Genomic DNA, 12,029 nt, shown 5'->3' with positions numbered 1-12,029 from the left:
GCTTTCCTCCTGAACTTGCCTGTCTGCCTATTTCCCCACAGGCGTCCTCTCTCTCCCTGCGTACTTCAGTCCTTACAACGGCGGGTCCCTGGGCCACGATGAGCGAGCCGATGCATACGCCCAGCTGGAGCTCCGGACCCTGGAGCAGTCCCTCCTGGCCACCTGCGTGGGAAGCATCTCTGAGCTGAGTAAGTGGGGCATCCCAGTCTAGCTGGCTCTGAGGGAGAGGTCGGGGAAGAGCTCACCTTTTGGATTCTGGCCTCCTCCTCTTCTTCCTCCTCCTTCAAACTTCCTGCCTTTTCTCTGCAAGCTGGACCCTTCCAGGCCAGAGAGTGCAAACTCATGGCCCACAGCCATGTATGGTTTGATTGGCCTGTGGGCTTGATCATAGACAAACCTGGACTTCTGGTTTCTCTTGAAACATCAGATGACCATTCCTGCATGGCAGCGATCAGGGGGAGCCTGCTTTCCCTACGCTGTCATCTACCTTGGTATTTTACAGCCTGGCCCCACATGCTCTGCATCTATAACTGTTATTCTTCCTTAAAAGAAAGCACCCTCCCCCCGAAGTCTCAGTGTAGAAAATGGCAGGTAGAAGCAGAGCTCCTCTGGCTGAAGGGAGGTTGTGTTGGCATGTGGCCTCAGCCCTGCAGTGACCCTAGGCTGCTTCTCCTAGGATCTCAGGGCTCTGCAGGACATGGGGGAATGCCTTGGTCTAGGTCATTACCGTTTGGCAGCTGCTTGAAAAGAGTGTGTTGGGTGAGAAATCTCATTCATCTCCTGATCTCTCTCTCTGTCTCTCTGTGTCTCTCTCTCTCTTTCATCCCAATTATTTAAGAAATCAAACTGCCCACTCCTCCTTAGTTCTCCCTTCCTGTGCCATGGGACCTCCCAGTGGTGGGCAGTCCCACATCCAGGGACAGAAGTGCATGGTGTGGAAACAGATGGAGTTTCACTCTGCTTTCCCCCTTCCCATTTCTGATTTCCTTGAGCTTTCTGAATGGTGAATGACAACCTTTTTGCTTCTTCAGGACACAGCTTCCTCCCTTCCTCCCTCCATCCTTCCTCTCCCTTCCCAGAGCGGGAAAGAAAGTGCCTGGTTCAAGGTCACAGAGCAGATTCATAACAGGGCTGGGAGAGAAAGCAGGACTTCCAGCTGTCTGTCTCCTGGGGGTGCCACAGCAGTCAGGGCTGGTACATAGCTGCCCCAGGACCCTGGAGGAAGTGGGCTCAGGTATGTCTGCCTTAAGTGGCCACCTTCGAATTGCTTCGGGCTGCGGGCTTCCTAGATGTGGCTAGTGGCACAGCCACCAGCATCTCAGCTGAGATCAGGTTTGGAGTCTGATCCTTTCCTTTTACCATGGCAGCTTCTGTGGGCGTTGCAGTCCACAGCCGGGCAAAGGGAAGCCCATTCAGAAACTTTCCTCAAGGGAAGGGCTTGCCATCATCTGCCCTTAACATTCAGCCCCTATTGGTTCTTCCTTTTATAAACAGCCCAAGTTTTAGTTTGCCCTTTTGCCACCTCCACTCCTGTCAACTCAGCCCAAACTAGAGCCATGTCAGATACCACCCATCGGCTCAGTATCCCTCCATCCCCCTACCCCATTGCTTCCCAGCTCACTCAGTGAAATCCAAAATCCTCACCATAGCCCAAGATCTAATATATGATCTGGCTTCATTGCCTACTACTCTACTCTTGTTAACTGTGCTCCAGCCACCCTGGCCTCCTGGCCAGGATTCTCCCAGCCCAGGGCCTTTGCACTAGCTGTCCCCTCTGCCTATGACCGTTTCCCCCCAGAAACCCAAATATGTTCGTCCTTCATTTTCTCCAAGTCTCTGCCCAAATGATACCTTATTAGACAGGCCTTCCCTGAGCACCCCCTTCTCATCCCTCCATCTTCCCTCTTAGAACTTCAGTTCTTTCAAAGCACTTGTAACTATTTACTTGTAAATAGTTCATCATCTCTTTCCTCTGCCTAGAATGTCAGCTTCATGAGAATAGACTTTCTCTGTTTTGGTCCCCACTGTACTGTGTCCCCGTGATTAGAATAGTGTCTCATCGTGTGTGTGTGTGTGTGTGTGCGCGCGTGCGCGCATGCTTATGTGCGTGTGTGCAGAGGAATGAGTTCTGAATTGTCCAGTGTTTGCCTCCTAAAACCCACCTAGGATCTGTCCACATCCTGGCCCAGCCACTCCTCAGGGCAGAGGGAAGAAGCATCCCCGTAGCATCTTTCCCCAGATGACTGAACAGGCTGTGTCATGTGCCATGCTGCCCCACCTCCCTCACCCTGAAACCAGGGATTTTGTGAACCCACTCTGCAGGAGGGAGGAGACAAAGGTGGAGGCAGATAATGCAGATTTTATGAAACTGAAGAACTTAATGAGGCTAGTGATACTTGGCACTGAACTCCTTGGACCTAAGAGTTTACCCTGGGTTTAACTCCCTGCACTTGAGCCAGGACCAGCCTGCCAGGTGGGTTTAGAAGTTTCTTTCTTATGTCAGGTCCAGCTGCATAGAGAACTCAGGCGCTTGTCTCTCTGTCCCTCTCTCCCCATCAACATGTAAATGGGAGGGAACACGAGATACCTTCTTTTTAAAGGTAGCCAGACGGCGTAGGCCTCATTTTGAAGACAGAGCTGCATTCCAGACTCTTACTGCTGTTTTCATTTGATGGCTCATAATGAGGGTTGGACAGACCAGAAACCTGTAGCGCCTCTAACCAAGGCTCTCATGATTAGCAAGCAGTGAGGGCCTGCTTTTCCGTACCTTGTGGGCGTTTCTGGGCTTCAGACTGAGGTTTCATTGAGCTTAGGATCAGCTGATTCTCCAGCGCAAAGGCATTTCTGAAGCAGCTCTGAGTGCCCACCTGCACTAAATCAAGAGTGTCATCCGGTCTGGGCCATGACTTCTCGAATCAGCCGTGGTGACAGGCCAGGGAATCTGTGTCCCCACTCTTAATTGCCGACTGAAGCTTCTATAAAATACAATGAAAATGAGTGTCTAAAAAATGAAATCAATGACATGTAAAACGCAAGCCAATTTGTAAAAAATTATTAGACATAAAATCACTCTGTCAAATTACTGTGAGATTTATTTTAAAAAAAATTTTTATGTTTGTTTATTTTTGACAGAGAGAGAGAGAGAGCAGGGGAGGGTCAGACAGAAAGGGACATGCAGAATCCAAAGCAGGCTCCAGGCTCTGAGCTGTCAGCACAGAGTCCAATGCAGGGCTCGAACTTACTAACTGCGAGAGCATGACCTGAGCTAACGTCAGACACTTAACAAACTGAGCCACCCAGGCGCCTCAACTCTGAGACTCTTTTAAAGCTCACTCTCAATTTCTGGAATTAACTTGTTGTGATCCAGTAAAAAAAAAAAAAAAAAAAAAAGTAACACACAGTTTGCAGACCTGTCCCAGTATGCAGACCACACTGTGGAGCAGTGACCAAGAGCATGCGTTTGGGGTGCAGGGTCCCCAGGTTAAGTCCCGGCTGGTTCACTTACCACCATTTAACGTCCGCGAGCCTGTTTCCTCATTTGTGAACTGGAAATACCTCCCTTATGGGGTGGTTGTGCAGATTAAATGAGATTTAATCTATGTTTTCCCCCCTCTCAAGCCTGAAAAATATCAGGGAGCAGGGAGGAAAACCACCCTGGGGAGAGTAACCCAAAGCGAGCCGTTTGCTTTGGCTGTGAATGAGGGCTGCAGAGCCGTGTGAGTTTTTAGATGCCTGATCTGAGTTGTCTGCAGGCATCTGCTTCTTGGTCTGTGAGAGACCGAAGGCACGCAGCTGGGCTTGTGACCGAGAGTCTGGGGACCTCCGTCCCCAGCTGCCACGCTGCTGCCTTTGTCCCCCGAACCTCTGGAGGGCCTCTCTCAGTACCTGGCTTCCCTTTAGGGAATGCTTAAGAGTTGCTTCCACTTCTTACTTTCTTACTCGATTTTCTTGCCTGCATCCTGGCTGGGAATGTGCTGCCGAAAGGGTTCTACACCGGTAACAATAAAATAATCATAAACATGATGAATGATAATGGCTTCTACCTTGTCGAGCCTTTGAAGCATTTCCACAAGGTCTCTCTCTCTCTCTTTCTCTCTCTCTGATGCAATCAGGGATTCTTTGGCTTCTCCCCACTGGTCCTGTGACCCTGCCAAAAGTTATAGCATTTCGACCTGGAGAAATGGAAGCCAGGTTGCAACTTCTTGAAGCCAAGTTAGCTGTGCAACTAGCTGCTGGGAGGCAGGATTGTCGGTGCCAGTTTCTGCCGCCCAGGAGTCCGAGAGCGGGGCTGGGAGCTGGCATCGCAGGGCTCAGACTCCTCCTCTCCTGGGAAATGTGGGGTAAGGCTTAATGGCGTGGAAAAAAGTCCTGGAAGCGAGGCCATGGGAGGTGGCCTGGTGAAGAGAGGAACAAGAGTAGTAATAATGGCGTTACAGTTCATCTTTACCAAGGACTCTGTGCCAAGCATGACTTTTAAGTGCTTCACATTTATTGTTTATTTGAATCCTCCGAATGTTTAGGTGAGATACGATTATTCCACTTTACAGATGAGGAGATGGAGGCTCTGGTGAGAAACTTACGTAAGGCACAGGGTTGCAAGTACCAGAGCCCTGACTGGAAGCCCGGAGTGCCTGACTCTGGGATCTGCGCTCTCACCTGTTAACCTGCTGATTCTCTCACCTCACCAGACATTAGATTCACCGAGGGAGCTTTTACAAGATAGAATGCGTAGGTCCCGCCCCAGACCGATGAAAGCAGAGTGTTGAGGATGGGAGCCGGGTGTCCACAAGTCCCCGCTCTCGGCCGCTCCGGGGGGCACCAGCGAGGAGCAGAGTCAGGTGCAGAGAGAGGAAGGAGGGAGGAGGTGGGGGTGGGGGCACAGGGCTCTCTTTCCTAGTGGAGATCTCCAATTCCAGGGGTGTCATTTTCCCTTGCTGAGGCTGTCCCAGGAGAACTTGGCCGCTAATGGACCTAAGTGCAGCCCCCCACCCCCACACACCCAAAAGCTGTATTTTGAACTGAAATGGAATGAATGCACAAGGCTAGTTTTTTTATTCTGTAAATGTTTGCTGAGCACCTCTTATGTGGTAGACCCTGTGCAGGGTGCTAGGATGCAGTGGGGCAGAGAACCAGACTCGAAGAAGCTATAGAATGAAGGTCAGTTGAATAAATGAACTGGTCCTGCCATACATTGAATGACGCTTCTCTTCGCCAGGTTAAAACCTGCTTGTTTTTCTCGCCTTAGGGCCAGCCTGGTCCAGAGGCACTGCCACAGGTGGGGGGAAGCTGGCCCACAGGGGAGTCGTGTCCCACCACCCCCCCTTGAGTTCTCAGACCAGAGGAGAATGGAAGGGTGACACTTTTCCCGGAACAGAGGGGCCGGCAGGTGCCTGGGGCTGTTTGGCCCATCCTTTCTCAGCATTGTGGCCTCACACAATGATGGGACATTTCCTGTCCCAGGCCAGCGGGATATTGAAAAGACTTGACTTGGGCAGAAACACAGCGCAGGATATGGGGACCCAAGGACCCCACAGACTCCAGTGGGTCAGGTCTGGGTCACAGTTCAGCTCATGGTCTTTGGAGTCAGAGACCTGCATTCAAGTGTAGATTCTAGCATCTACTAGCCACAGGACCTTGGCTGGTTAAGTTCTGTACACGGTGGCCTCCCGGTGACCAGGGGACTGGAGGGGGTCAGTAAGTGTTTGTTTACCAGGTAAGCCTCCATTTCTTCACCTGTATAAGGGGGATAATACTTGGCCCCAGCATCATAAGGGTCGAACGAAAGCTCTTTTGTAGGAAACCGAACACTCGGCATGTAGTGAGCACTCAATGGTGGCGATGATGGCAGTGTTGCCTGACGTGTTGGGGATGGAGGCGCCTTCCCTGCTGAAGGACCTGGGCGTTGCACAGGACGACAACCCGGGGCCGTCACCTCCCTGCTGGTGTCACACCCTGGTGCTGGGTGTCTGAGGCTGGGACTCCCTGGCTCAAAGAGAGCCATGGGGTGTTGGAGGGAGTGGGGATGTCGAAAAAGAAACCGCATTAGCATAAGACGGTCCTGCCAGGGCTTTTTAGTTCAGCTGTTAAGGCAAAACCCGCAGCGAAAGGAAAACTTACTTGCTCTTGTGCGTGTCTGGGTGACAGTTTCCACCTCCCCCGCCTCTTGGCTCCGGGGTAAACAGTAATTAGGCGCCCAGGCAAGGGGAGCGGTTTCTCATTAGCTACAAGCAGCCTTGGAGGAATGTGGGCAGCGAACTCAGACGTTTTCTTCTCTGTCTCTCCCTTCTGCCCTCCCCGCCAGGTGACCTGGTCTCCCGCGCCATGCATCACATGCAGGGGCGCCACCCGCTCTGTCCTGGCTCCAGCCCCGCCCGCCAGGCCCGTCAGCCACCCCAGCCCGTCACCTGGTCCCCCGACGCCCTCCACACGCTCTACTACTTCCTGCGGTGTCCACAGATGGAGTCCATGGAGAACCCCAACCTGGACCCCCCGAGGATGGCTCTGAACAATGAGCGGTAGGGGTCTCTCTTGGGCTGCACACCAGGTTGGGGGTGGGGGGGACACACTACCCGGTGTGCTGGCTGACCGACTGGTGCCAGCCTGCGTGCCTCTGAGGAAGCGGCTGATGATTCACACGAATCAAGGCCTGGCCCTGGCGTGCGATGGGACTTTTCACCCAGGGTTGAGACACCCAGGGCTCTTTGAGGCTCATGATGGGTTTTGGCTTCCGTCTCTGATTTTCCAGCTCTGTCGCTCAGTTCCTGGGCTCTCTGAAATTCCTTTGCCTCTTTCATGAAAACAGGTATCCACACCTGCCTGAGAACGGAGTGAGCCAGGGCTCTGAGGAAAAGCACGCAGGACAGTGTGTGGGTGGTACCTGGCCCTCTGTCACCTGTTTTCATCATGATGATGCCACCGTCCTCTTTGTTGTTGGTAGGGATCTGAGGCACGCTGTGCCCCGTCCCCTCATGTCACAGACGAAAACATCACAGTCTGGCAGGTTACTGGTTGAATAGCCTCAGGATCCAGGCCTGCTGCTCTCACTACAGGAGCCTAACCCTTCCCCATCTGGGAGCAGGGCTGCTAAGAACAGATGTGAAGGTTCTGCACTGCACAAGGGGACCCAATGAGGGGCACAGGCAGGGGACAAGCACAGGGTCATGTCCGCCTGCAGACAGAGTGCCTTTTCTAATTGGTCTTGACTGCTTTCAAATTTTTTTCTCACTAGAGAGGATCCTTTTTTATAATTTGCCCAGAACATCATAAATGCTGGCATGCGCCTCACCTGGAGGCCAACACGGCCTCCCTGCTGGCTCTGTCCATGGGCTCGAGAGTTGTGTGCCTGAAGGTCCCGGGAGTGAGAAAAACTGGCTTTGGTTTAGGAAGACCCACCAGCACGCATTCCACCGCCCAGCAGGCCCTGGGGCGCGAGAGAGCCCAAGGAGCTCTGTACCTCAGGGTGGAGGAAGGTGACCTGCGGCCTTGACGACAGAAGGCTGCTGCTCTCCCCGGCCCCCACCCCAGCTTGCTGTTGCCTTTGAGTGGCACCAGGTCTCGTCAACTTTGTGGTTCTCACACCTGCTTCGCAGCCAGGCCACCCCTCCAGTGCCCCCACAGTCACGGAAAACAAAGGTGCAACACACCCTACTTCATTCAAAACAGCCACCGTAAACACGGGAAATCCTGCGGACACGTGGCAAACCCGGCGAGCTGGGAATGCAGGGGCCCAGGAGTCAGGTGGTTTGCGTTCATGGACCCTGAGAACTTTGTGCAAGGTTTCAGACCCCTTGGGCCTCTGCTGTAAACAGAGGGGTGGTAATGATGCCGTTGTAAGGACTGAATGGTGATAGTCGACACTATCTTACTGAGGATTTACTGTGTGCTAGGCCCTGTGCTGAGCACTTTATATGCGAACACTCATTGGTGTACACACGGGAAGTGGGTGTGCGTCACAGCCCCATTTTACAGATGAGTAAGTGGAGGCAGAGAGAGATTTGATAACTTGCCAGGGCCACATAAGCTCCGCTCACAACACTGCACAGACAGTACTGTCTTTCATTACAAGAGACCTACGGCAGTAATGACCCAGTACACACACAAAGTAGATTCCCAGTAAATGCTACCACTGCTGCTGTTATGACTGGTGTCATTGCTGGATCGTCGTTATCTTCAAGGTGGACAGAGAATGCAGGGCCGAGGTAGGGCGCTCTGCTGACACCCAGCAAGAAGGCAGCAGGTGGAGGCCCCAGGCTTCCTGACGAAGCACCCAGCTGGAAGGTGGAACCAGAGCCTAGGCCCTAAGCCCCAGCTGTTTCTGCTTTGTGGAGAAATTGTTGTGGTTTCCAGAGTTGGCCGGGAAGGAGAAAGGGCAAGGAAAAAAGTGTTGCGGCGGGGGAAGCTTGCTTATTGTTTGGTGAGGTCCTGAGGGCGCTGGACTGGGCCTGGTCACCCAAGCAAAGGTGGCTGGGAGAAGATGAGCCTTCTTTGGGCCCACTGGCCTGGCCTGGGCTGTTTGGCCCTCTGGCTGTGACCGTGGCTGTTGGCTGTGGGGCAGGCCAGGGAGGTGCCCCTCTGCAGGCGTTGAGCCCAGAACCCCTTGGATGTCTTTGCGGCTGCCCCTCTGGCTTTTCCCCTGGGACGGTTCCCAGCCCCCAGTGCTCTAAAACGGCACCAGAGTTTCTCTGTGACCTGGGTCGTTGTCTGTGTGTAATTGTGATAGCAGAGCTTCAGTGGTTACGTGCACACGTGTGTGTTTAAGTAGCTTGTTATTTAAAAACCACACTGTCTGTGGCACAAAGAAATTGGTAGCTAAGGCATTTTTCCATGAATCATTTCAAATGACTATTAGATACATGAGAAATTGGAGCCACGGTTAGGAAAAAAGTATCCAAACATTTGAGATTTGGGCACCAAAAGGAGGACACCCTAAAAATACCCAGGCTGGCGGACAGCCTGACAGCTGTCTGGTGGCCCGGCTCTGGGCTGCTGAAGTGGATCCCACTGCACTTGGACCCACGCCGACGGGGCAGGCCCCGGCTGGCCCTTCCTGGGCCCACTGAGCCCACGCTCGGCTGCAGGCTGGGCCACACGTCTCCTTGAGGCACTGCCGCTCTGATATCCTCACCAGAGCTCTGGGAGACTTCCTCCCCTTGCCCACGAGGAGCTGGAGTTTTTGCGGGGCCCTGGCTTTGTGAGTCTGGGGATGGCTGGGATGCCTGTCTGTGTCTTTCCCCCCGCTGTATCCCCCACATCATTGACTCTTGAAGTTCCTCCCTGCGTCCCATGTCGGGAGTGGGGGCGTCTGCCCAGCCAGAATCAGACAGGGTCTCTGATTGCCAGCGTGATGGGGGGGGGGGGGGCGGGGAGGGGTAGTCCCAGAGCTCCAGTTTGGTGGCACGGGTTTGGCCACATGGCGACACTGATGGTGCCACTCAAGTCTGTGCTCAGATTTCTGCTGTGAGGAAATTACCCTTCTTCCTTCCCACAGGGGGGCTGTGTGACCCCACCCCTTCATCGGCACGGGTGGGACATTTGTTCATCCCTCCTGTGTGAAGGTCATCATGGCTTTCCCTGCTAGGCCACGTGCTGCCTCTGCACTGCTCAGCGGGGCTTTCGTGTCTCCCCAGAAGGGGCCCTGTTCCCCGGAGCTCCCTGCTCCTGCTCCGGATTTGGGAGGAGTGGAGGTGGGAGGAGGGAGGTGGGAGGAGGGAGTAGCAGAAACAATAGGAGCTCAGGGTGGGCGAGCGGGGCGCTTTGCAAGGGATGGGCAGGCACTCTCGGGCAGGCTTGTGCGGAACGGGGAGCCGGCGGCACCGGGGAAAGCCCCCAGGCTTTGTGCCCAGGCCTGGGCTCAGGTCCAGCCTCCCACACGGGCCCCTCCACGCTTCCGGCTCCTCACCTGTAAAATGGGGAAGATGAAGCGAGATAGCGCACATAAAGCGGCCAGCTCTTCCTTCTAGAGGGCATTTCTACCCACTTGTGTTTCTTTCCTGCCCCACAGATCAGCAAGGTAGGTGCTAGCTTTACCTCCATTTAAAAAAATTTTTTTTAAGTTTATTTATTTATTTTGAGAGAGAGAGAGCACAAGTTGAGGAGGAACAGAGAGAGAGACAGAATCCCAAGCAGGCTCCACACTGTCAGTGCAGAACCCAACACAGGGCTCAAACTCACTAACACATCATGACCCTAGCAGAAATCGAATCGGCCACTTAACTGACTGAGCCACCACGTGCCCCAGGATTCCCTCCATTTTACAGATGAGGACATGAGGCCAGGGGGCACCCACTGCTAAGTGGCCGGGCAGGGACTTGAACCAGGTCCCTCTGACCCGAAAGCCCTTGCCCTTCATGGTGCCAAGCTACAGCCATCCCACCGGGCTACTCAGACCTGGTCCTAAAGCTCTCAAGACAATCCCGAGTGGGTCTTGGCCTTTGGGGCCACCTCCACTGGGGCCATTCCAGCCCCACCTGCCTCTCCATTCCAAGGACACTTCCCCCGCCACCTTGGGAGAGCCTCGCAGACAGAGCCTCCCTGCACCCTCCCAGAGCGCCTTTCTTGCCGCCAGCTTTGCATCATAGACACCAGCGAGGCACGAGGCAGGGTCTCAAACCCAGGATTAGTCACAGCTGCTGCCCTGCAGGGCATGCCATCACCCGAGACCGGGCTTGGAAAGTGAAAGAACTTGCTGTCAGAGATCCAGGGTTGCCCATGGAGATGGGGGAGCCTCCTTCCCCCGAGGTCTGGAGGAGAATGGACAGCCATCTGGCTAAGTGTGGTCCCTGCTAGTCATGCCTGGGGGCAGAGGGATGAGCTGGCTGAAGTGGCCTCCTGGGTGGAAGGTACCTCCTTGGTCATCACGCCTCGGGGGACGAGGTGTCTGGGAAGTGGGGAGACGGGTCGCGTGGACACACAGGAGCGGCAAGAGATCTGCCAGCTCGCCTGCAAATGTCCGGGAGAAAGCATCATCAAGCAGAGCACACGAGGGAGACAGATACGGTCCGAGGTGCAGAAGAGGCTGAGGTACACAGGAGGAGAACTAATTTTCTGCTTCAGAACCTTGGGGGCTGGAGGGCCCAGCCTCAGCAGGTAGCAATCCCAAGTGCATCTGATCTGGCAGCAGCAGCAGCAGCAGCAGCAGCAGCAAAGCCAGGCCTTTGAGGGATATCTGGGAATACTAGAAATGACGCAAGCCACGTGTGCACAAGGCAGTGTGTTCGCTTAAGCCGCTTCCCTCTCCCCGGCCCCACACGGTGCCCCTTTGTGGAGGGAGTGTCCTGGTGTTCAGGACACTAAGCCAGGAGGAGCGTGGGAGCCTAGCCAGCCTGATTTGAGATGGAGCCTGGGAACGTCTGGTGTCGTGATTTCCTCGGCTGTCAGAGCCCTATCTGAGGAGGGGACTGCTATTCAACACCATGCCTTTCAGATTGGCCTTGCCACTCACTGATTTCAGAGCCTTTGGGCAGTCAGTCCCTCCAAAGCTTGGGTTCTACAGACCACTGACATGGCATTACAGTCACTTGCAAGGTGTGAGGTCTAAGTGAGTTAACGTTCCTAACACTTCTGGAACAGTACCTGGGGCACAGCAAATGCCAGATGTTAGCTGCCATGATTATTAGCATGACCATTTGTCCCTGGCAGAGGGAACAGCACGCAGAGACCTCACGGTGGGAGAGAACACAGTACCTAGGAGAGACGGAAAGGGGTGGCGTGGCAGAGCCGGAGAACAGGAGTCGTGGTACAGGATGAATCATGGACCGGGCGTGTGGCCTGGAGGGCCCTGGCCCTGTCATCCAGCTCAGTGCTTTCTGCAGTTGGCTGGTTTTCCTTCCCCACTTGATGCCTGGACCCCTCTGAGGGTAAGGGGGAAGCCCTTTCTTCTCTGTTTGCCTTGGTGCTGGGAGGAGAGGCATTCCTACCGAGATCCACCCCGACGCCCCAGCCTGGAGCAGCCTGGCATGTGGTTCTGCACCACCAGACAGGCTCAGGAGGGACGAGGGGCCAGTTTGGTAGTCATCTGAGAACACAGTCCG

The 12,029-nt window shown here is 54.3% G+C and overlaps 1 protein-coding gene across 2 annotated transcripts in view; it reads left to right on the top strand.

Moving 5' to 3' along the window:
• ABTB2 (ankyrin repeat and BTB domain containing 2) overlaps window positions 1-12,029 on the top strand; it is a 175,630-nt gene that overhangs the window by 128,416 nt on the left and 35,185 nt on the right. For both annotated transcript variants that reach the window (XM_045484920.1, XM_045484921.1), the window contains exons 2-3: window positions 42-188; window positions 6,302-6,515. In XM_045484920.1, coding sequence (XP_045340876.1) covers window positions 42-188; window positions 6,302-6,515 — 361 coding nt within the window. The remainder of the gene's footprint in view (window positions 1-41; window positions 189-6,301; window positions 6,516-12,029) is intronic.

Source organism: Leopardus geoffroyi, chromosome D1 (genome assembly GCF_018350155.1).
Source record: "Leopardus geoffroyi isolate Oge1 chromosome D1, O.geoffroyi_Oge1_pat1.0, whole genome shotgun sequence".
Taxonomy (NCBI): Eukaryota; Metazoa; Chordata; class Mammalia; order Carnivora; family Felidae; genus Leopardus; species Leopardus geoffroyi.
Note: the sequence above shows the minus strand (reverse complement) of the source record. Positions and strands in the feature narration are given on the sequence as shown.